General features: G+C 37.5%; 3 protein-coding genes across 4 annotated transcripts; all 3 read left to right on the top strand.

Moving 5' to 3' along the window:
• Window positions 1-3,731: 3,731 nt before the first annotated feature.
• Window positions 3,732-8,432, top strand: LOC103929928 (PTI1-like tyrosine-protein kinase 3). Of its 2 annotated transcripts, none has more exons than XM_009339191.2 (8): window positions 3,732-4,033; window positions 5,008-5,185; window positions 5,527-5,780; window positions 6,128-6,254; window positions 6,362-6,635; window positions 7,363-7,495; window positions 7,602-7,685; window positions 7,967-8,432. In XM_009339191.2, the coding sequence occupies exons 2-8, from the start codon at window positions 5,092-5,094 to the stop codon at window positions 8,084-8,086; spliced, it is 1,086 nt and encodes a 361-aa protein (XP_009337466.1). In that variant the 5' UTR covers window positions 3,732-4,033; window positions 5,008-5,091; the 3' UTR covers window positions 8,087-8,432. The 2 variants fall into 2 exon arrangements, with proteins under 2 accessions (XP_009337466.1, XP_009337468.1); XM_009339193.3 differs by lacking the exon at window positions 3,732-4,033 and adding an exon at window positions 4,113-4,403.
• A 1,735-nt stretch (window positions 8,433-10,167) lies between these two features.
• Window positions 10,168-16,566, top strand: LOC103929927. The gene is made up of 4 exons (XM_009339190.3): window positions 10,168-11,490; window positions 12,815-13,079; window positions 15,330-15,507; window positions 15,817-16,566. The coding sequence occupies exons 1-4, from the start codon at window positions 10,305-10,307 to the stop codon at window positions 16,366-16,368; spliced, it is 2,181 nt and encodes a 726-aa protein (XP_009337465.2). The 5' UTR covers window positions 10,168-10,304; the 3' UTR covers window positions 16,369-16,566.
• Window positions 16,567-18,077: 1,511 nt separating this feature from the next.
• LOC103929925 (protein EMBRYO DEFECTIVE 1674) lies at window positions 18,078-20,910 on the top strand. Its single transcript, XM_009365389.3, has 4 exons — window positions 18,078-18,485; window positions 18,572-18,645; window positions 19,305-19,449; window positions 19,966-20,910. The coding sequence occupies exons 1-4, from the start codon at window positions 18,336-18,338 to the stop codon at window positions 20,611-20,613; spliced, it is 1,017 nt and encodes a 338-aa protein (XP_009363664.2). The 5' UTR covers window positions 18,078-18,335; the 3' UTR covers window positions 20,614-20,910.
• The last annotated feature ends 335 nt before the right edge of the window (window positions 20,911-21,245 follow it).

Below are 21,245 nucleotides of genomic sequence, written 5' to 3'. Positions count from 1 at the left end.
ACCATTAAAAAATTATAATTATAATTTTCTGAAAATAAATGGGAATTTTGTAAAGTTTATTTTTGGAAAATAAAATAATTTATGATTTTAATAAATTATTTCAAATACAAGACAAAATTATAGCATACAATAAGAATAATTAATTTTAACAAACTAAAAATTAATTAAATTTAGAGAATAAAATCAGTGGTGCTTTGCTCCCTCTTTTCTTGTAGTGTATGAAATTTCCTCGTCTTCGTTGGAAAACCTTTTTTTCACTTCTCTAAAATGTTTTGAATTAGGGGATATATTTCGAGGCTTCGGAACATAATATCCTCATCATTCTCTTCTTGCATCTCTTGCCTGTTTAATTTCCTTTTTCTCGTCTTTACTTCATCTCTAGCCTTGTCTTGCTCATAAGAAAATATTTCTTGCTCCATATTCAATGTAGTTAGCAAGCCAACAAGGGCGGAGCCAAGATTTTTTCCTTGGGTGGGCTAATTGAAAATAGTACTATAAAATCATATGTTTATTTTTTGCTTGTATAAACTTATATAATAATCAATATAAAAGAACAACAATATAATATAAACTATTCTCAAAATCATAACTGTCACATCCCGGCCTGGGGCGGATCATTTCCCGAGCCCGCTCCACCACCGTAGCATGATATTGTCCGCTTTGGGCTTACCATTCCCTCACGGTTTTGTTTTTGGGAACTCACGAGCAACTTCCCAGTGGGTCACCCATCATGGGAATGCTCTAACCCCCTTCTTGCTTAACTTCGGAGTTCCTATGGAACCCGAAGCCAGTGAGCTCCCAAAACGCATCGTGCTAGGTAGGGATGGGAATATACATATAAGGATTACTCCCCTGGGCAATGTGGGATGTCACAATCCACCCCCCTTAGGAGCCCGACGTCTTCGTCGGCACACCACGGCCAGGGTTAGGCTCTGATACCAAATTGTCACATCCCGGCCCGGGGCGGATCACTTCTCGGCCCCGCTCCACCACCGTAGCACGATATTGTCCCTCTGATACCAAATTATCACATCCCAGCCCGGGGCGAATCATTTTCCGGGCCCGGTCCACCACCGTAGCACAATATTGTCCGCTTTGGGCTTACCATTCCCTCACGGTTTTGTTTTTGGGAACTCACGAGCAACTTCCCAGTGGGTCACCCATCATGGGATTGCTCAAGCCCCTTTCTCGCTTAACTTCGAAGTTCCCATGGAACCCGAAGCCGATGAGCTCCCAAAAAGCCTCGTGCTAGGTAGGGATGAGAATATACATATAAGGATCACTCCCCTGGACGATGTGGGATGTCACAATAACCCTAACCGATAAATTCATGGACCATATAAATAATTAACCTACTAATTAAATCAAGAATAATATAGAGATTAAGAAAGTACCAAAGGTGACATTTATTGGAAAATCGCAACAGAAATTAAGGAATTGTGGAGACAAAGATTTAATTGTGGATTTAAAGAAATTATTTTTCTTTTCTTGAGTAAGAAGCACAAATGCTAAATTACATAGGGTAAATGACCTTTTTCTTTAAAGAATATGATAAAAAAATGATTGTAGATAGAACTAATTTATAATTTTTAGCATAAAACGTATTATTTATTACCTATCCTCTATAAAATATACATTAAATGATAATCTCTATTGAAATTGAGTAAGCTATAAACATGATTTTACAAAAGAATAGTTCTATTTACAAACCCATTTTTACTTCCAACACAGCCTGTCACATCCCGGCCCGGGGCGGATCACTTCCCAGACCCGGGGCACCACCGTAGCACGATATTGTCCGCTTTGGGCTTACCATTCCCTCACGGTTTTGTTTTTGGGAACTCATGAGCAACTTCCCAGTGGGTCACCCATCATGGGATTGCTCTAACCCCCTTCTCGCTTAACTTCGGAGTTCCTACGGAACCCGAAGCCAGTGAGCTCCCAAAAGGCCTCGTGCTAGGTAGGGATGTGAATATACAATTAAGGATCACACCTCGGCCCGGGCGGCACCACTTCCCGGGCCGGGATGTGACACAGCCTTATTAATTTTCTGTTAATGATCATCTTCAATTCATTCGATTCGAACAACCGAAAATTGAGAGGGATATGTGAGAAGTAAAAATAAGTGCATAGATAGCACTACTCTTACAGAAAACCTCCCTGGGCTACAGCCCACCTTAGCCTTGTGGGTGGCTACGCCATTGCAAGCCAATTCGTCATCTAATTTTGAATATTATTATTCAAAGAACTTCCTCTTACCTTTTTTTTTCCTTCTTATCATTAAGCCTCGAGGTTTCTTGAGTTTGTGTGACCTCTTGAATTGGGGTCTTTGATGGCGACTCTTCAATAATTTATTCGTGCAGGGTAGTCTCCCTCCAACAAAACTTGTGGATTACTTGGCATAACTTTGTACTTTAGAATATACTTCACAATGTTGTGAAACTCGTGCTTTGATTGATTTCTTGTGCTCAATATTGAACTATATTTGTGCTTGTAGTTGCTAAAAAAAAAAAAAAAGAGAACAACATAATAAATTACATAATCAAATGATTACTTTTAATTACTTGAATTACATTTTAACATTTATTAATAATAAAATGTTATTATCTCATTGGCTAGATATCAACGCTTCGATGGATTCCTTTTGTTTTTCTGAGGGCTTATTGTCAACCTTCCAAATCTTGATGTAGATGTTTTGTACCTACTCGACATAGATTGCCCACTCTAGAACATGTCTTGAATTTGCTCGACAAAATTGTGCGTGAATCTTCTTCCACATAGGTTGCACCCTCACGAGTGGCACTTGTAAGTTTAAATATAGCGGAAACAAAAGAACTCAACATATCCAATTAACCACTAACCTTGCGAAGTCAATGGGGGTTGATGTTTCTATTTGCGTGTATTGTGCAAGAGTAGGGACCCTTTATTTATAATGTAAACAACGGTCTTTGATAAAGATGTTTCCCATCATGTAATCGTTATCAAAGTCATCAATTTGATAACCCTTATCACTAATATCCAAAGCATCCATATCAGAATGGTTAACACCAATTGCACTAGGACTTCTTAAGATTATATACTAGTCCTTATACATTCCTTAATAACCAACAAGTATTATCATACATAAACTCTTATGATCTCGATCCCTCTTGCACGTGCTAAACAAGTGTGCAGCTCTCATTAGACTTACAACACCATCACTGCTAACCACTACCATCATTGCTACAACCATCGCACTTCGCCATTGCTGTTGACTTCACTACCATGTCATGTTTTGTGACTATATCCAATTATATCACTTCTACATTAAAAATTATTAAACGCTTTTCCACTAACTTTCATACTCATTACAATTTTAAAGATATCGTTTTATCAAACGTTCAACTGATTTATTTTACCGTTAGAGTACAATAAAAGTACAATAATCTCAAATTGGCCCTTAGAGTCCAATTTTCCAATTTTTTTTTTTTTTAACAAACTCTTACTTCATATCCTCGATCCTTAGTTGTTGATAAAGATGAAATCGCTTAATCTGGTTACATTCCAACGCAACTTTTGTTCTATTTTGGTCTTTATGTCGATTGTAAACAAAAAATAAAAAATAAAAAAAAATGGATGGTTATAGAGAGAGAAAACTAGACAAACTAACTTGTAGAGAGAGAAAGTGGGGGACAAATTTACCAAAAAGAAAGGAAAAAAAAAGAAGGAAAATAGGAGGGGAGGATATATCTTTGATCTATCTGTCCATCTGAGCAGTTCGTTGATTTGCCTCGCCAGTCGGCCACTCCGCGTTGCCTCTCTGTCTTTTCTCTCTCTTTTTCTTATTTCTCTGTCTCTCTGTCTCTCTAAAACAAACCCATCCTCTCAAGTCTCTCTCTCTCCCCTCCCAAAAAGCAACAGCCGAAGCCCCCTTTCAAATCCTAACTGTCGCTTTACCTTCACAAACCCTAAAAGAGACAGAAGAGAGAGAGAAGCGCAGAAGAAACAGAGAGAGAGAGGCGCAGAGAGAGAAAGAGAGAGAGCAAAGCAAGAGGTAGTCGTTTTCATCCTTATTTATTTTTTAATTTCTCTGGAAGGCATTGTTCTTTTGTTGCATGCAAGTACGGTTTCGATCTCCGTGCTAATTTTTTTGATTTTCCCAATCTAAATTTCATTCCCCAATTTGACCTGTCCCCATTTCCTAAATCCCAAATCTAAATTCAATTCCTTTTTGGTAATTGTTTTTGTTTTGAATTGATTTGTTAATTGTGAGGATCTTTGGCTAATTTGGAGAATTGGGATCGAATCATTTCTGGGTTTCTTGTTTGTATTCTGCAATTGATTGATTTTGGGGTGATTGTAAATTTTGAAATTTGTGTTTATTCTGAACGGACGCTGCTGATTGCGGTCCCCGTGGTTTAGTGGTAAGAATAATGGGTCGCTTTTGTTTTGTTTGATTGATGATCTTTAGGGGAGGTACAATTCCCAATTGTGTTGGTTTGTGTTTAATTACAAGACGAATTGGATTCGATTTCTCGTGATTGTTGATGTTCTTTCAATTCAATTGATTGCGGATATTTTGAATGTTTATGTATTGTTTGATCGTACATTGAGACTAGCTGAACCGGTATTAACACTGCAATTCAATCATTGATAAATTTTGGATAAAAGAAAGAAAATAACTTTTTTGATATTTTGGAAAGTATTAATTGTTCCTTCATAAACTTAAAATTTCCTCATTTTTTAAAACATGAAGAAAAGAAAAAAATTTCGCAACAGCGGTGACAACTTCGTTGGCGCTTGGATTGACTTGTTTAATAGGAGCCATAGTGAAACCCATAAGCAAAAGCCTAAGATGGCTGGAAGTGCTTTATAATCTTTGCTTTAGAGGATGTAATCTCTCCTTTAACGCTTTACTATAATGCCGGCACCAGACTGAAATGTTCAATTATCAAAGCTTTTGCTCCTTTTAGATTTTAATTACTACGTAATGATGCTGAATCCACTCATATCATTGTGGCACAACAGGCACATGCTCCTCCCCCAGGTTGGTTTGTACGATTAGAGAATACAAGTGCTGAAGACGATTTGTATTTGAGGAAGAAAGTCAGGATGCGCAGGTGGCTCTGTTGTGCTTGTCACGTCGAAGAGTCTTATCCATCAAACGAAAATGAACGCCTGAAGAGCCCAAATCACTATGGAGATGGTACGTTTCTGACTTTCCTTAAGCAGATTTGCATGTAATTGAGAAAAGGAAATCATTTTTGTAACCTACGGTTTTAGTTCTTGAAGTTTCTAGTGATTTTAGAATTTGAGTTCATGTTAAATCCCTGGGATGTCATTTTCTTAATTAACTCTCCGCTTCCACTAGGCAACTGCCATTATGCGACAGTGACAACAAACATTTCTTGAAAACGTTTATATTCCTTTGCCACGTTTACTGTACGACCTTTGCCACATCATGCATTTCTGCCATGATCCGTATCTCTTTTGTTTGTTTGCGTTAACTTTTCACTTACTTTTCTTCATCTATTCATGCATGTTTAGGGAACCAAAAGGGATCTAAGGTGTCAGCTCCTGTAAAATCTGAAGTACAGAAGGCTGCTCCACCTATTGAAGTGCCTCAATTATCTGTGGAGGAGCTGAAGGAGAAGACTGACAATTTTGGATCCAAATCATTGATTGGTGAAGGTTCATATGGGAGAGTATATTATGCAAGCTTGAATGATGGTAAAGCTGTTGCCGTGAAGAAGCTTGATGTTGCATCTGAACCTGAGACAAATGTTGAGTTTTTGACCCAGGTCTGTCTGCAACTCTATCATCTAAAACTACATTAATGAAACCCTCTTTGTAAACCAAAATAGGGTGAAAAGACATCTCACAAAACAAAATTTTGCTGTTTTTTTAAACCTCACCTACATGCAAGTTTATCATCTCTAATTTAAAAAAAATAAAAATAAAAATAAAAATAAGAACCTCTCTCCCGTTCTCCTCAATTCTTTCTCACTCTCTTCCTCTCTCCTTCAATTTTAACAACCAAAGTAAAAAAATTCACACACTTTGTGTGTGGGCGTATACTAGTTTGAATTATACTTGTTTCACAATTTAGTTATTTGATGTGACTGTACCTTGACATATTTTGCTACAGGTTTCCATGGTTTCAAGACTGAAGCACGAAAATCTTGTTGAGTTGCTTGGTTACTGTGTTGATGGAAATCTGCGCGTTCTGGCTTATGAGTTTGCAACCATGGGATCTCTACACGACATATTACATGGTTTGTAAAACCATCTTGCCTTTTTTGTTTCTAATTCATCTTCACTTGATTTTTATATTTCTTGTAGAAACTAGAATATGTTAATTTGAATGTTAGTGCAATTATAGGTAGAAAGGGAGTTCAGGGGGCTCAACCTGGTCCTACACTAGACTGGATGCAGCGGGTAAGAATTGCAGTTGAGGCGGCTAGGGGGTTGGAATACTTACACGAAAAGGTTCAACCTGCTATCATACACAGAGATATAAGATCTAGCAATGTGCTTCTCTTCGAAGATTTCAAAGCCAAGATAGCAGATTTTAATCTGTCGAATCAGGCTCCTGATATGGCTGCTCGTCTTCACTCTACTCGAGTTTTGGGAACATTTGGTTATCATGCCCCAGAGTATGGCTCTGAAACTTTCTACATTTATATGGTTATTTTCAGATAACTTATGGTCCCTTGTTTTTTTTCCTCTTGTTCGGTTTGTTGTTTCAGTCTTTGGTTTCAAGTTTTCACTGCATGCTGTTTTGAGTGCATTTTATTTTGGTCGACTGCTACTTCACTTTTTTTTTTCCGAAAGCGCTCCTTCCTCTTTATATGATTTTATCAGTTTCTTTTTTTCTTGAGGAGAAATAAATTTTAATTAAAGAAAAGGAAAGTGCAATATATGGACAAGCAGTCCATAGCTACAGAGATTAAATTAGAACTATTCAGATAACCTTTGTTGCCAGAATAAGTGGCAATTGGGATTGTATTCAACTGGAACTGTGCCAGATCCAGACATGGTAGAGACATGTCCCTGACTCAAATGCATATGATGATAGTTGCTCTCAATGGATCACGTTATTATTGAGGAGTAGTTTAAGTAGTTGAATATCTTATATTTAGTATATCAGAGGCATCAAGTTGCTTCAATCGTATCTTACATTTATGATGTCAACTAGTCCGATCGCTGTACATACTTATAAAGAAGAATTGTGAAGCTCTTTTTTTCTTCCAGAAGCACCTTTCTTAATGTATCCTATTCGGAATCATCCCTGTATCATTTAATTCAGTTTTCTTCTGTCTTTGAGGAGTGTAATTAGTTTATAGATCAAAATTAATTTGAATTTGCAAAACTATTCTGCAGGTATGCAATGACAGGTCAATTGACGCAAAAGAGTGATGTCTACAGCTTTGGAGTGGTTCTTCTAGAACTTCTGACCGGGAGGAAACCTGTTGATCATACAATGCCTCGTGGACAGCAGAGTCTTGTTACTTGGGTGAGTCTATGTACTTACTTTTCTTCCTTACTTTTCTTCGAACAACTGCTCTACCAATTCTCTGTTGGACTTAATTTTACTTGACATTTACCATGCTTTTCTATAGGCTACTCCAAGGTTGAGTGAAGACAAAGTTAAACAATGTGTTGATCCAAAGCTGAAGGATTATCCTGCTAAGGGGGTCGCAAAGGTCTCTCTCTCTCTCTCTCTCTCTCTCTCTCTGTGTCTGAGTGTCTGAGAGTCTGAGCAGACACACTCTCTGTATCCTTCATTCCTTCTCTACGCACCCATCCCCACAACCATATACACCTGCACACTAACTCTCTCTTTATCTCTCTCTGAACACACACTTTCCTCACAATCATATGCACACTCCACCTACCTGCCCCAACGCATTTGTGCACGTTTAATCCATTAGTGGTGTACTCACTTTTTTTGGGCTTTTTATTTATTGTTGTTTTGTTGATGCAGCTGGCAGCTGTTGCAGCACTGTGCGTGCAATATGAATCTGAATTCCGGCCAAATATGAGCATTGTTGTGAAGGCTCTTCAACCGCTTCTGAAGCCACCACCACCGGCTCCGGAGTCTTGAAGGCAAGGGCCTCAGTCGTTCCTTGTGCTGGAATTTCTGCGTCCTTGAAACACTCTGCTTTCAACTGCCTCCCGCTGATTTCATCGTAAACATTATATATAGTTTCATTTTTTTACCTTTCATATATGAGATTGGGTGTGTAGGATTGGTTTGGCCAGTTTCATGTCATTGCTGAGTGCTGCATGTCTAACTTTTTTTTCGCCATGAATTGACTTGGGGGTTGGATTGTGAGGTGGATATATTTTTCGCTGAATGTTTGCTTTCTTCGACTTCTGTACTCTTAATGAGCTATCACAGCGTATGTTTTGCAACGGAAAATGTAATATAGGGTGAATATGATTGTGCATGGTCTCGACCTAGCCGGACGTTTTAGGTTACTTTTCTTTGCCACCCGCGGCACAAAAAATAAATGCCATTCAAAAGTACCCCGAAGTGGGAATTACTTTCAAGCAAGCGTTTCTTCTCCGGCGATCGGTCCCGGTAGCGAGGGGAAGTGTTTCAACGCTTCACTCCTTACAGCTTGAGGATGTTAATCCTGTGAAAGCTTGAGGATCTGTATTCAGTTGGAATTCCAATGCAATACGATCTTTGTCTAATTCAATACGGTTTGTCTAATTCATATGATTCGCTTGAGATGGTTAGAAACACCTTCCCAAATCATTATCGAAACCATAGATTTTCGAATTATATTTGATAGTTTTCTCTTTCTTATCAAAGGTTAGAGATCCTTTGTTGCTCACTCACATGCCTCTGTGAACTTGCATTATTGAAATTATATAATTTCTTATAACGGAAGACACGTTTGCATTGAAGATTTTATATTAAGTTCAAATGTCAACCCCATAAATTAGTGATTCCTTGCTAGAACATATAAAATTGAAAATAATTAAGGAAATAAACAAAGAGAAACAACCATATAATTAATTTATTAAAAGCTGCCCAAAGCATGAAAATGACTTCTCCCATACAGTTGATGAGTGTCTAGGATTCTGCCAACTATCATTATGTCATTGGTTATTAACTATAAATACTTGCAGTTGTAATTATTACGTCATCAGTAGAAAATGAATGAAATTCGGTTACACCAAACTTTCCCACTCTTTCGATTACTACTTCTTCCTTTAGTTTTTTTTTTTCTTCTGAACACTAGTATGGTTGTCATGGTATCTTCGCTAGACATGGCCGATGGCTGATGCTTATAATTGACGATCTTTCAGCTTTTATTTGCTTTTTTGTACCTACTTTTTATCGTTGTGTTACAATGGTACGTACCCTTCAATAGTATGGATTTTATGCAAGATTTAACCTTTAAAGATCCATTAAATTCCTATATGCAAAATCTAACTATTAATTTTTAGACCTCTCGTTGCTTCGCACTATGGAAGAAAAAGTTACTTCAAATAAAGAACCAAAAAACTAAAAAAAATTGAAAGAAATAAGATTCCTGACTGTTGCATGAGAAGTTCATCTTGAAGTATTTTCCCCTTCTAATATTTTTCTATTAGACCTTCTCTTGTGGGATTCTTTAAGCCTGAGTTTTTGTTTAACATATTAGATGAGGATGTAAATGTTTCTATTCGACTATGAATTTAATAAATTCTACCTTTGGGATTCTTTTTTCCTATGCAAATCAAGCTTTAATGAGTTTTGATATGTAACGTCAAGCAGTTTTGCTTTATCAGTCTGAAAAGTGCATTTTTGGGACTGAATTAGAACACCAAGTGCCTTTAGTAAACTAAAAGAGTTAAATTGTTAGAATCTAAAATACAAATATTAAATTCATCCCGAACTTGAATGTTTTTAAAACCGAAAACACAATGGTTATTAAACAGATTAGTAAATATGAAAGAGTTAAATTGTTTTAAAAAAAATATAACTAAATGTAAAAATTTTAAAATACGAAGCCAGAATGATTCATTATGAATTGGGCTTGGGCTTGGGCTTGGTTTGAGTTGTCTGGGCTTGGGTTGGGTCTGGGTTGAGTTGCCGCTAAACCCTAAACCCTTTTTCGAGAAAGAGAAAATGTCCACGAGATTCAATTACACACAGTTCATACTCATCGCTCCTCAGAAACGAACCTTTGAACACACACACACACACACACACACTCTCTCTCTCTCTCTCTCTCTCTCTCTCTCTCTCTCTCCCCATTTCTCTTCGTCCCCAAAGCTTACTCTCTTCTCCCCTTCTCTGTCCATTTCTCTCTGTCCCCAAAGATATGGCAGATGATATGGATTCTGATACATGCGTCGGCTTCAAGCGAACAATCAAAGATTCCGAAGAAACCCAAACTCTTCCGCAACGCTCTGATTCTCCGTCTGCAATTCCAGAACAAGATAATCGCTCGACTGAGATCGTTTCTCCTCTGAAACAAGACGCAGACTTCATCGACAAGAGCTCTCCTTGTTTGGTCTCCGTGTCCTCCAAGAAGGACAAGAGTTCACCTCACGGCCAAGCCTCTGAGACCCATCTTGAAGAACTTCAAGAAATTGCCAATTCTGCGGATGAAAAGCTTGTATCTTTGAATTTCGTTTCTGGGCTTCCTGCATCTGATGGAGTTGCCCAAGATTTCATGGGAAATTGCGAGGTGGGTCTTGTTTCTGATTGTGAATTAGTGACAACTGAGACTGCAAAGACTCTGGATGATGAAAAGAAGGGTGAACGCGAAGTGGGTTTCTCTGGGATTCAAATGTTGATGCAAGAAACGGAGTCTGCAACGGAGTCTTTTGAAAAAGCAGTGGAATCTCAGAGCTCCCTGGAAGCAAAGAAGAAGCAATTACTGGAGGAAGTGGAAGCAATTCTTGCACCTGCAGACAAGGCGCAGGTGAAAACTGCTGCTGATGGGTCTGTCGGTTCTTTCAAGATTGAAGTAATTGATGATACTGCATTGATGATACTGCCTGGCAATGGCCGTGGAAAGGAGTTGGGTTTTGCACAGAGGAATGGAAACAAGAATGCAAAGCAAGAAATGAATGGGAAAAAAGCAAGAGCTGCAGCGCGAAAGGAAAAGTTGGCAAATCGTCTGGTTGAAGCTCGTAGCCTGAGTTTAGAGAAAGAGAAAGGAACCAAGATCAGTTACTCGAGGAAGGAGTTGGAGGCCATGAGGTTTGTCGATGTGGGGGAAAAGGAAAAAGTGGCGAATTGTTTGGTTGAAGCTAGTAGCCTGAGTTTCGAGAAAGGGAAAGGAACCAAGATCAGTTACTCGAGGAAGGAGTTGGAGGCCATGAGGTATGTCAATGTGGTGGAACAGAAGAAACTGTGGAAGGATATATACAGTGGCCTTGGGCCAGTCGTGGCAAAGGAGTATGATGATATGGCAAGTGCTAAGCAACAGAAGAACACCCACAATAACTTTGAGCATCGCAAACGCTTTGAGAAGATGGAAGCGGGACCTGGTATTCTTGGTAAGTACTGTTGCTTGATATGCTTTCTTTTGTTAATTTATGTGCTAATTGTTATTAAAACTCTGTTGTTTGATTTAAGAAACTTTATCTACTAGTAACTTGTTTAATGAGTTAATTATTTTTCAGTGCGTAAGCCTGTGTTTAAATTTTTTCTTTTTGTAACTTATATGTGCTAGTAATTGTACTAAGTATGGAGGTGTGCAAATAGTTTTTGAATCGTTTTGTTTTGTTGTTTTCGTAATTAGAACCTTGCAGCTTATACTCCGCATCCTTGCACGACTCGTTTATAAATTTCAATTATAGTGCATATCATTAGAAGAACCTTGCAGAATGAGTTTTCGCAGCAAAGCATTCTTAATTTATGTATATAGTTCGTTTTGCTATAGCAAGGCATTCTTCATGAATGCATGCCTTTGTGACAAAGTGAACATTTTACTGAACTGCTTATTATGCCTGTTGTCATTTTTACCATTAAAAGGTTGTTTGGGTATGACCTTTCTTGCCTTGGTATCTGTCAATGTAATGATAGAGGTCAAACAAACTCACCCTTTAAGGGAAGCTAGCCGTTTTGTTATTTCTTGGGTGAGTTTAGTAGGCACAGAGGCAATAATTGGCAATGGATATGATCATATGAACAATTTTTCCTTTCTCTTTTTCCCCATGAGATTTTCAATCTTTGTCTTTCTGTTCCTGGTTGCACTCATAGTCCTTTACTTTCAAGAGTGCAGCTCTTAACTAACTCGCAAAAATTCTTTTCTTCCATTCTTGTAGTCCATTTGTGGAAACTTCTGAGTTCCTTCGTACGCCTTTTTTCTTCTTCTTCTTAGCTCTGATTGTGTCAATTTGATGGGTTCAATTTCTGTTGTGCACAGGTGCCATTGCTTCAAGGGGAAGGTGGAATCAAATGAATATCTTTGTACATTGAAGAATGGCCCAACGCAACCTGCAAATGACTTGATGTCCACTTTCTCGACATATGTTTCTTCTTTTGTGACTTTAGGTCCTTGATAGAGAGTTGTTCTGTGTACTACTTGTATGCAGTCCTTGTACACGGAAATCCTTGCTTTTGGCCTTCTAGTTTCGGAAACATAGTTAGATGTTGGTACATAATTCTTCCTGTAGATGAACAGTAGTAAAATGATATCCCATGTAAAGTACAATTGCTTTGATTGCATAGTTGAATGAAATGAGTTTCTTGAACCTGTTTTCCTTTACTTCTGCTGATGTCAGACTAAAAGATAAAAAGTTCCCATCCTCTTTGTCTGGATCAAATCAGTTGTTTCTACATTTGTTTGATTGCTAAGGTTTTTGTGATTACTTTCAGGGGAATCATTTTTGGAAGATGTGGACATTGAATTAGAAAACTTGGTGAATAATGAAACTCAAGATGCAAGTGCCCTGGACCCTTTTTGCAGTTACAGTGCTACTGATGAAGACGGCCACCCATTTCAAGAAAAAGAGTGCACTGAGGATTATGACAGTGACGAAGATTATGCTAGCATTCAGAGACCTGCCTTTGCAGTTGATGGAGAACCCAATTTTGAGTCCGGTTCACCAGAAGATGGACTTGAGTATCTTAGGCGTGTCAGGTATAATTGTGTGGTCATGTCTATCCAATCCCCTTCCCCTCAGTTCCTGATTGATAATGCTAACTGCCTGCAGGAAGTAGGCTTTAACATGGCCTTAAAACCAATAGAAATATGGGAAAAAGAGTAAAAATAAATATGGGAAAAAGAGTAATAGGAGAAAGTTTTCTTGCTGCTATAGGAAACGATACAGACAAGCTTCTTATAACATTGAGGTATGAATTTCTGTTGGTCAAACCTTGGTACATTTGTAAGTTGATAATGGAAATGGTGTATACGCCAGGGGTTGAACATTGGTTGCCAAGGGTGATTGGTTGCTTGGCCCAAGGGATTGGTTGCTTGGGATTACTAGTTACAACAGTGATTATTGTCCGAACATATTGTTATAATTTCTATAGTAGATCCAACATTATTGTGTCTTTGGGAGTTTGTCTGGCATGCAAAAGATACAAAATCATAGGATCAGATTTCCTTATGTTATCTATATTCTGACGGGCGTAAGTGGCAGCCGGCTTTAAAAGTTTACCAAGGGCGCCGTTAGAAGGGCTCTAAGAGACTAAGGCCCAACCCTTTGTTTGCATATGTTTAATAGTGTTAGAACCACTCTGAATCTTGGATAATTGTGTGTCTGGAGTCATGAGTTAATGTTAGTCCAATGTATGTTTAGGTTAATCGTGTGTCTGGACTCTGGAGTCATTGAAAATTTCTTTTATGACACGATTGTGTTTCGAGATTTTTCAGCGAGCATATGTTTCTCTTTAGGAGTGATTTCTGGAGTCATGGTAACAGTTCTATTATTTCCCTGCTTAAAATCCTTTTATTCATCGTAAACCACAAGGCCTTATTCGTTTAAGCAATATCTTTTCTACCTGTCATGCTTTCTTGTCCTCTATAATATTGATTAACTCAGTATGGTTTTGTTTATTCTTTGCCTTCTTTTCTGTGATGTTCTTCATTGATGCTTAATACAAATTTTATTGATCCTACATCCTTGGGATTAATGTTACATCTGTCAACCCTTGTCACCATATCATTCTTCATCCATCATATTTGCACTTACGATAATATCTAGATTAGGTCGAGTGTTTTGTATATTTTTTAACATTAAAGGACCGTTGCCCATCTTAAAAAAACTTAGATTTTCATTGATAAGAAACAAAGATTGTCATTGAAAAGATGAGGAAATTACAATTCCTTAAACTACACCCAACTAAAGAACAGCAAAACAGAAAACCAATGAAAACAAAGGGCAACTAATACACATGAAATAGTATGAAAGTCCTTGAAATCTGAGGAAATTGAAGCTGGTCAGTTGTCCAGAAATGAAAATATTGCCACAAACGGTCCACATCCCTCAAGAGTTCTATTTCTCTCCATCCAAACAACCAAAATATTGCCACTACAGAACCACGTCTTCCTATCCCCATGCCCTTTTTGCCTCTCTCTCCGAAAAATAATATTCTTCCCACAAAGTAATGCATAATAAGCTGGGATTTGCCAACTCAATCTGTACCCCAGTAGCAGCGTTATCCTCGAAAAATACACAACTGGACAATGGAGCATTAAATGATTCAGACATCCAGAATCTCTTTTGCACATACACCCCATTGAGGAGGAAGATTCAAACAAGGTTTCCTTCTCTGCATTATGTAGGCAAGTTTAAGATTTTAGAAACAGTTGCAAACCAATAAAACTCACATGGTCTTAGAGTGGAAGATCTCTGTTTAAATCCCTGCAACACTCCTCGTATTTATGTTCAATTTCATAACTAGAGAGCCCAAGGTTAAGCGAGAGTGTTAGAACATAGATCGGTGGTCCATATCTTCACAGTCCAGATCACCTATTAGCTAAAGCATCTGAAATGCGGTGCATCCACTGAGAGCTTTTGCCAAAAGTTGCTAAAGTTTGGCTGTCAGGAATTGTGTAGAGGTCGAAGTCAAAATGTCATATGGTGAGCCTATGTGTTAATCAAATTCATTGAAGCAATATTTGAACCATAAAGAAGCCTCCATAACTAAAATTTTGACGCATTAGAAAGACTTGATGAAGATGAAACTATTGAATCGCTCTCTGTCTCTCAGCTTCTTATGAGTTCTAATTGTTGAAGATATTTTAAATAGATTTAATAGATTGTTTTAATTATTTTTTCCTTTATGTGAGAAACCTGTTTGACTCAGAATTTTTTTTTATTTGATTCCATTGTATACGGGGATGTGCTTAGGTAGTCATGTGGTATTTGTCTCTCTTTCTTAGGTGGGAAGCTGCCCAAATTCCAAAAGTGAAGATAGCCAAGGTTGATAGAAGTAAATTTAACAAGGAGCAGAGTGCTTATATGCCCAACATTCCTGAGATTGCCAAGTGTCCAGAACAATTGATGCCCCTGAAACAGTGGGAGGATGCATTTCTTGCGGAATTTTCAGAGCTAAGGCTGGTATGTTCGCCTCCTGATTTTTCTTCGTCCACCTCCCATACAAGAACTAATTATTGGCATAGTAAACATGAAAATTGATTAAAAGTTGGTCGGCTCTGCTTATTTTAGTTCACTTCCCTTATTCTTGATCACAAATTCACAACAGTTGACATCCTTTTGCATGGAAATCTTTTTCCCTTTCTGTACATTCTTTGTATTAATTTGCTCTGTATTTTTTAAATTTTCTCCTTTTTTCTGGCACACGATGTTTCTAGTTTTGGACCTTTTGGTAGACTCATTTTCTGACTTCTACTTTTATCTTAATCTCAGGCTCTGTCTGGTCTTGAGGGTTCTCATGCAAGCACGTCTCGAGGTCCCCAATCAAACATTATTCTTCATGGAAAATTTGAAAATTTACTTAATGTAGAATCCAATGAAGTTGACTTCCACTGGCCTCAGGACCGTTCCATCGTTGGGAGCTCCACAGATCAGCCATCCTTGTCAATTAATTCAGGAAGTAATGCCTCACTTCCTGCCGAGAACTCCAGTCCCAAGCCTCGTGTGACTCAAAGTTCCAGCGACACCCCCTTGTTGTCGGCGATCTTAAAAATGGACTCTGTAGCTCGAGTGTCGATGTTGAGAAAACGCATAAAAGCGGCAGAGGACATGAGCACTCTGTCAAGGAATGAATGCCTGTGGCTATTTGCACTGTGTGCGGTAGTTGATACGCCACTAGATGCTGATACCAGCGCTTCTCTTCGGAGTCTGCTTAGGAAGTGCGCTGCCTTGCGAGCTGCAAAGTCTACACTTGACGACGAGGCAGTAATGCTGAACATTCTTGCCACGATTTCAGGTAGATATTTCGGGCAGTCGGAAAACTGAAGCTTGCTGTAATCTTTTAAATAAATCTGTACTCTAGGAAGTTATAGCAAGACTACCTGAGTTTCAAAGTCGTTGCACATTACAATACAAATAGCCTAATTTATTCAGTAGTTTTATCACTGTAATGTTTTGTATTAGTAATTTAGTACCATAAATAATCTTATTGAGAAAAAGCTTGTGAGTTTTGCTTTTGAACCAGTCTCCTATCTCCACCAGAGATTTTTTCGTGTGCCCGAAACACGGGTGGAGTACGACATGTGATGTTCTACCTTGTGTTCTGGGAACCCCAAAAAATTTCTCCATCCCCACCCTCTAATGAAGGTTAGCTAAATGAGCTATTTCCATGGTTAAGGGTAATGTTTTTTTGAATTAAATTTTGTAAATCATATGACTTGGTTGTTGATTGGAGTATCACTTAATGGCTCGTTTGGATGTGCTTTTAAAATGACTGAAAGTGCTTTTGGAGAAAATTGTTTTAGGCTCCAAAAACACTTAAAAGTGTTTTAGCAAGAAACATCAGTTATGTGCTTCTTCCAGGAAGCACTTTTAAGTGTTTTTCCAAGATTTACTTGCATTTTTACTAAAGATTGGTTCTAAAAACGTTTTCACCAAAAGTGTTTTTAGTCATTTTAAAAGCACATCCAAACGAGCTCTAAATGTTGATTAACGTGTTTATTTTTTATTAATGACACATCATTTAGTTTACAAATTTGATTTACGAATTTAATCTCCCTAACATTATTCTAAGGTTAATATTGAATATTCTCGCTACGATTTCAGGCAGTTAGAAAATTGAAGCTTACTAGAATTTATTACAATTCTCCTTACAAAAAATGGTGCAATATCCACATACTTGTTTTCACTTTGTTTCCTTTATCTTTTTCTAAATAATCAGTTTTAAGTGTGGGCATGTGACAGTTACTATTCATTTATACATCTTTTTTTAATCTTTCTCACGCCATTTTAGTTTTTCTTTTTATTTTCTTCAATTGATTTTTATTTGACAAAAGAAAATGAGAATTGTGTGAAAAATAAAAAGACGTGTGTAGATAAAACCATTTTTCGTTTAAATAAAATCTATCATGTTTAGGATTTATCCCGTTCATTTAAGTATGCAAAAATTAAGGTCATTTTCATTGCACCAGACTTAACGTTAAATGTGAATCCAAATATAACATTTTATTTTCTTCAACATTACTCTAAAGAGAAAATTTGTAAACTAGCTAGCATACATATTTTCTTTAAAAAAAACTTCACAATTGGCTCGCAAGCACATAGACAACTGGCTATCATGCATGTTCTCTCGAAAACACTTCACAATTGGCTATCATGCGTATTCTTCGAAAAAGACTACACAACTGGTTCACATGCTCATAAATTACTGACTATCATATCATATTTCTTGAAAGAAAAAAAAATTGAACAACTGGCTATCATGCCTATTTCCTGAGGAAAGAAAAGCTTCAGAACTGACGATCCTGCACAACTGGCTAGAATTACAATGTATTTGAATATTCTGAATCTGAATTAAAAAATTCGAAAACTTGCCTAACTCTATATGTTTATTGATTTTGGATATGTTTCATTTGTTTTTCTTATATAATATACTCAAATATGATTCTATTTTTTTTTTAGATAATATCACATAAAAATTTGAGAACTATAAAAATATATATTATGTAGAAAGATTATAAAAATATATATTATGTAGAAAGAACCATGGAGATGGAATACTTTTGATCATACAACTCCATAATTTAAAAAATTCCAAATTTAACCCGATTCTGAAAATTTCAAATCGGCATGAGTTTATGAGATTCCGAAATTTCGATTCCAAAAAATTGAAATGGATACTCATTTTCGAATATTTGGATTGAAATTAATATTTGTCTAAAATTTTCGTTCAGTTGAAACTAAGTGGACTGTTACTGAGGAAACTGAATAGTCGCCGCCACTCCGACACAGCAATGGTGACGACAAGGAGAAAGGCGGCGGCGGCGGCCTCTGCAACTCCGGACCCGAAAACGCCTGCAAATGATCCGGATCCCCATTTAAATGCCCGAAACCCCAAAACCCCATTCTCGAGCACCGCCATCACACCCGCCTCAGTCAAATCGGTGAATTCCCAACGCATTCTTCTTCTTCTTCTTTTCAACATTTTAATTTCGATTATTTTTATTATTTTATTTTATATGTTTGACAGGTCTTGTTGCAAGATTGGTGGCTGGTAAAGGCTAAAGGAAAGGGTTTGGCCGTTGGAGGATTTGCTTGGAGAGAGTAATACCCTTTCTTTCGTAATTATTCACCCTATTATTTCTGTTTGATTTTCGTTTGAGATGTTGCTTGTTCTTGAGGAATTTCAAATTCTAAGGCAACTGAACGGAACCCAGAAAGGAATCGGAATTGTTTCCGGTTTTTTCCAGTGTGAATTTGAAGAATTAGGGGTGTAAGTAAAAGCAATTCAGCTTATGACAGCTTGAATGTTTCGAAATTGTACTTTTTTGCTTTGTTCAATTAGCCAACCTACTTTTGTGCTATGTCTTCTTGGTCTAATGATTGTTTGAGAAGACAAGAATTTTCTGAAATAAGTTTTGTGATGTGTGTGTAACCAGTTTTTGATTCCCCTTTCACTTTCGTGTAGCGAAAAGGTCATGGGAAACTACTAATTTGAGAGTGAAACTAGTATTTCGATTTTGAAAACTATCCGGCTCCAATTACAGAGCGTCGGTGTTGCTATGTCTGACTGTTGTTTTGGATAACATACAGAATGGAAAATTACTTTGCTGATCAGCCATTGAACTTTTCTTGTTCGATCTGTGGCATTGGATTTGTGCGGGAATATGTTGCATCTTAGTTACTCAACTCATTTCTGTCCAGATGAATGTCTTAAGAATTATTCTTCATCTTAATATCATTTTTGTATTTTCGTACGACAGGAGACTAGGAGTAAGAGTTTTTTGTTCAGCAGCCATTTCCAAGAGACATTCTGCCACTGTTCTTGAGACAGTAGATGGGATCATGATCACAGTTAGTGGTTGTTTAAATAGGTCTCGCACGCATCAAAATGGCTTTCCATCTGAGGTATGTAGTTTCTTTCTCGATTTAAGAAAAATGAACCTAAACCCTAAGTGCTCGTTTGGTGCCTATGATTGGAATGGATTGGTAATTCATAAAATTCAAGGTATATTGAAGGTGGAGTTGAATGAGTTTTCATTTTGAGTGGATTACCTTCAAGCGGAAGTTGGGACATAATTTCTTTTACTTCTTCCTCGAACAAACTTTGAATGATTATTTAATAGTGGTTATGCATTACAATCCAATCCTAGACACCAAATGAGGCCTAAATGCAAGGGATTGACAAAAATAGGAGATGCCTTATATGAGTAGGTACTGTCATTGATTAGAATTTAGAGGATTACGATGTTCTAATTCTTCATAACCCTGTTTGATAAAATAAACAAATGAAATGTCATCGCTCCTGTATGATTGAATTGATATAGTTAATATTTTGCCGGAACTTCTGAAGATATAAGTTAGTGGTTAAGGTTTCTTCCAACTTTCCAATTGAACTTGACATCATGCCTTCTAATCTGTCAGCTATACGATCACTTTCTTCTTGGATTTCCTTTTGACTGGGAGGAATATGCTGCTGTTGTCACGGGTGAAGATTCTACCGACATAGTTGCTTCAATGAGGAATTCAGCTTACAAAAAGTTCAACGTTTCTTCAGGAACCAACAAGAGTAATTCTTTACCATTCTCTTTAGATGATCTACCAGTGACAAGGGCACGTGATCTGTCAATGTTAAGTTTTGGAGACTCTGATTATTGTTCACTAGTAAAGAGCATTTTCAGCGATATACTGAAAACATCCAGGGACAATGCTTCTGGTCATACCGGATCACCAATCGGTTTAAATATGGAAAATCGTCGTCCAGTGCCAAATGTGGATTCTGGAACAACTGAAACTCCAGCTAAGCATAAGAAGGTTAAGGTTAAGGAGGACAAGAACCCGATGACAGAAGAAAATAAGAAAATTTGCAAGATTCGGCCTAGCTGTAGTGTAGGTGTTCTCACAAGAAGCATGACTAGAAGAAGCATGACTGGGAATGTTTTCCACAAGAAGAACGACAAGAAGGAAGATTACACAAAAACACATGACCAGAAGAAAGTTGTAGCCCACCAGCTTTTCCGTCAGACGCAACGCCGCAACAAGGAAAAAAAATCGAAGGGTGAAACACAGTAAATGCTGAAAATTTGAGTCGTGCTGGTTTTTATCTGCAGCCAGAATATCAAGAGAAAGGCCGAAGAATATGAAAACATCCGCAAGGTACGCCTCTAACTGGCAACTGGAATGGGCTATTTCAATGGATTTTGATCCTTCGACGAATGCTACACTTACTATCCATCTGTAAAAAAAATCGAAAGCTTCGCAGTTGAGTTTTCTTCTCACCTTTGATGTTACAAAGATGGTCCGTTACGATCCTGTATGCATTTTAGTAAGCTATATCAGTGTCATTAGAATGGTTATAGCGCTTCTCAATAACCAAAAGCCCTTTCGACAATGTTTTGACATAGAGCTAAAAGTGACTATAGTTTTACAAAGAACTAGGAGTCGCTTTTTTGAGACGCACTTAACGTGTGCTTCCTCATGAACACTTCCATTTGGATTTTTATCGAAGATTTCTACGCACGCCTAATAAAAATAGAAGTGTTTTGAGTAGAAGTAAATTCTAGAGCATTCCAAATATGTATTCTGAATCTTCAAATGGATCACTATTAGCCAAGTTAAACTTCAATTGACTGGGTACAGGGGGTTGATTTGGAGATTCAAAATCCCATAGACAACGTAAGGGTGAAAAAGCTTTAGTATTTCTT

The sequence above is a fragment of a genome, unplaced genomic scaffold, assembly GCF_019419815.1.
Source record: "Pyrus x bretschneideri cultivar Hongxiangsu unplaced genomic scaffold, Pyrus_bretschneideri_v1 Contig14, whole genome shotgun sequence".
Lineage (NCBI taxonomy): Eukaryota > Viridiplantae > Streptophyta > Magnoliopsida > Rosales > Rosaceae > Pyrus > Pyrus x bretschneideri.
The sequence above is the reverse complement of the archived record's forward strand: the minus strand, read 5'-3'. Positions and strand labels throughout refer to the sequence as shown.

Bases quoted from the DNA above. Each gene is read 5' to 3' on its own strand.
- LOC103929928 (XM_009339191.2), top strand. From the start codon at position 5,092: ATGCGCAGGTGGCTCTGTTGTGCTTGTCACGTCGAAGAGTCTTATCCA. The intron at 5,186-5,526 runs GTACGTTTCTGA...ATGCATGTTTAG, and splicing joins CCCAAATCACTATGGAGATG to GGAACCAAAAGGGATCTAAG. The intron at 7,496-7,601 runs GTGAGTCTATGT...GCTTTTCTATAG, and splicing joins AGCAGAGTCTTGTTACTTGG to GCTACTCCAAGGTTGAGTGA.
- LOC103929927 (XM_009339190.3), top strand. From the start codon at position 10,305: ATGGCAGATGATATGGATTCTGATACATGCGTCGGCTTCAAGCGAACA. The intron at 13,080-15,329 runs GTATAATTGTGT...TCTCTTTCTTAG, and splicing joins GAGTATCTTAGGCGTGTCAG to GTGGGAAGCTGCCCAAATTC. The intron at 15,508-15,816 runs GTATGTTCGCCT...TCTTAATCTCAG, and splicing joins AATTTTCAGAGCTAAGGCTG to GCTCTGTCTGGTCTTGAGGG.
- LOC103929925 (XM_009365389.3), top strand. From the start codon at position 18,336: ATGGTGACGACAAGGAGAAAGGCGGCGGCGGCGGCCTCTGCAACTCCG. The intron at 18,486-18,571 runs GTGAATTCCCAA...TATGTTTGACAG, and splicing joins CACCCGCCTCAGTCAAATCG to GTCTTGTTGCAAGATTGGTG. The intron at 19,450-19,965 runs GTATGTAGTTTC...CTAATCTGTCAG, and splicing joins AAAATGGCTTTCCATCTGAG to CTATACGATCACTTTCTTCT.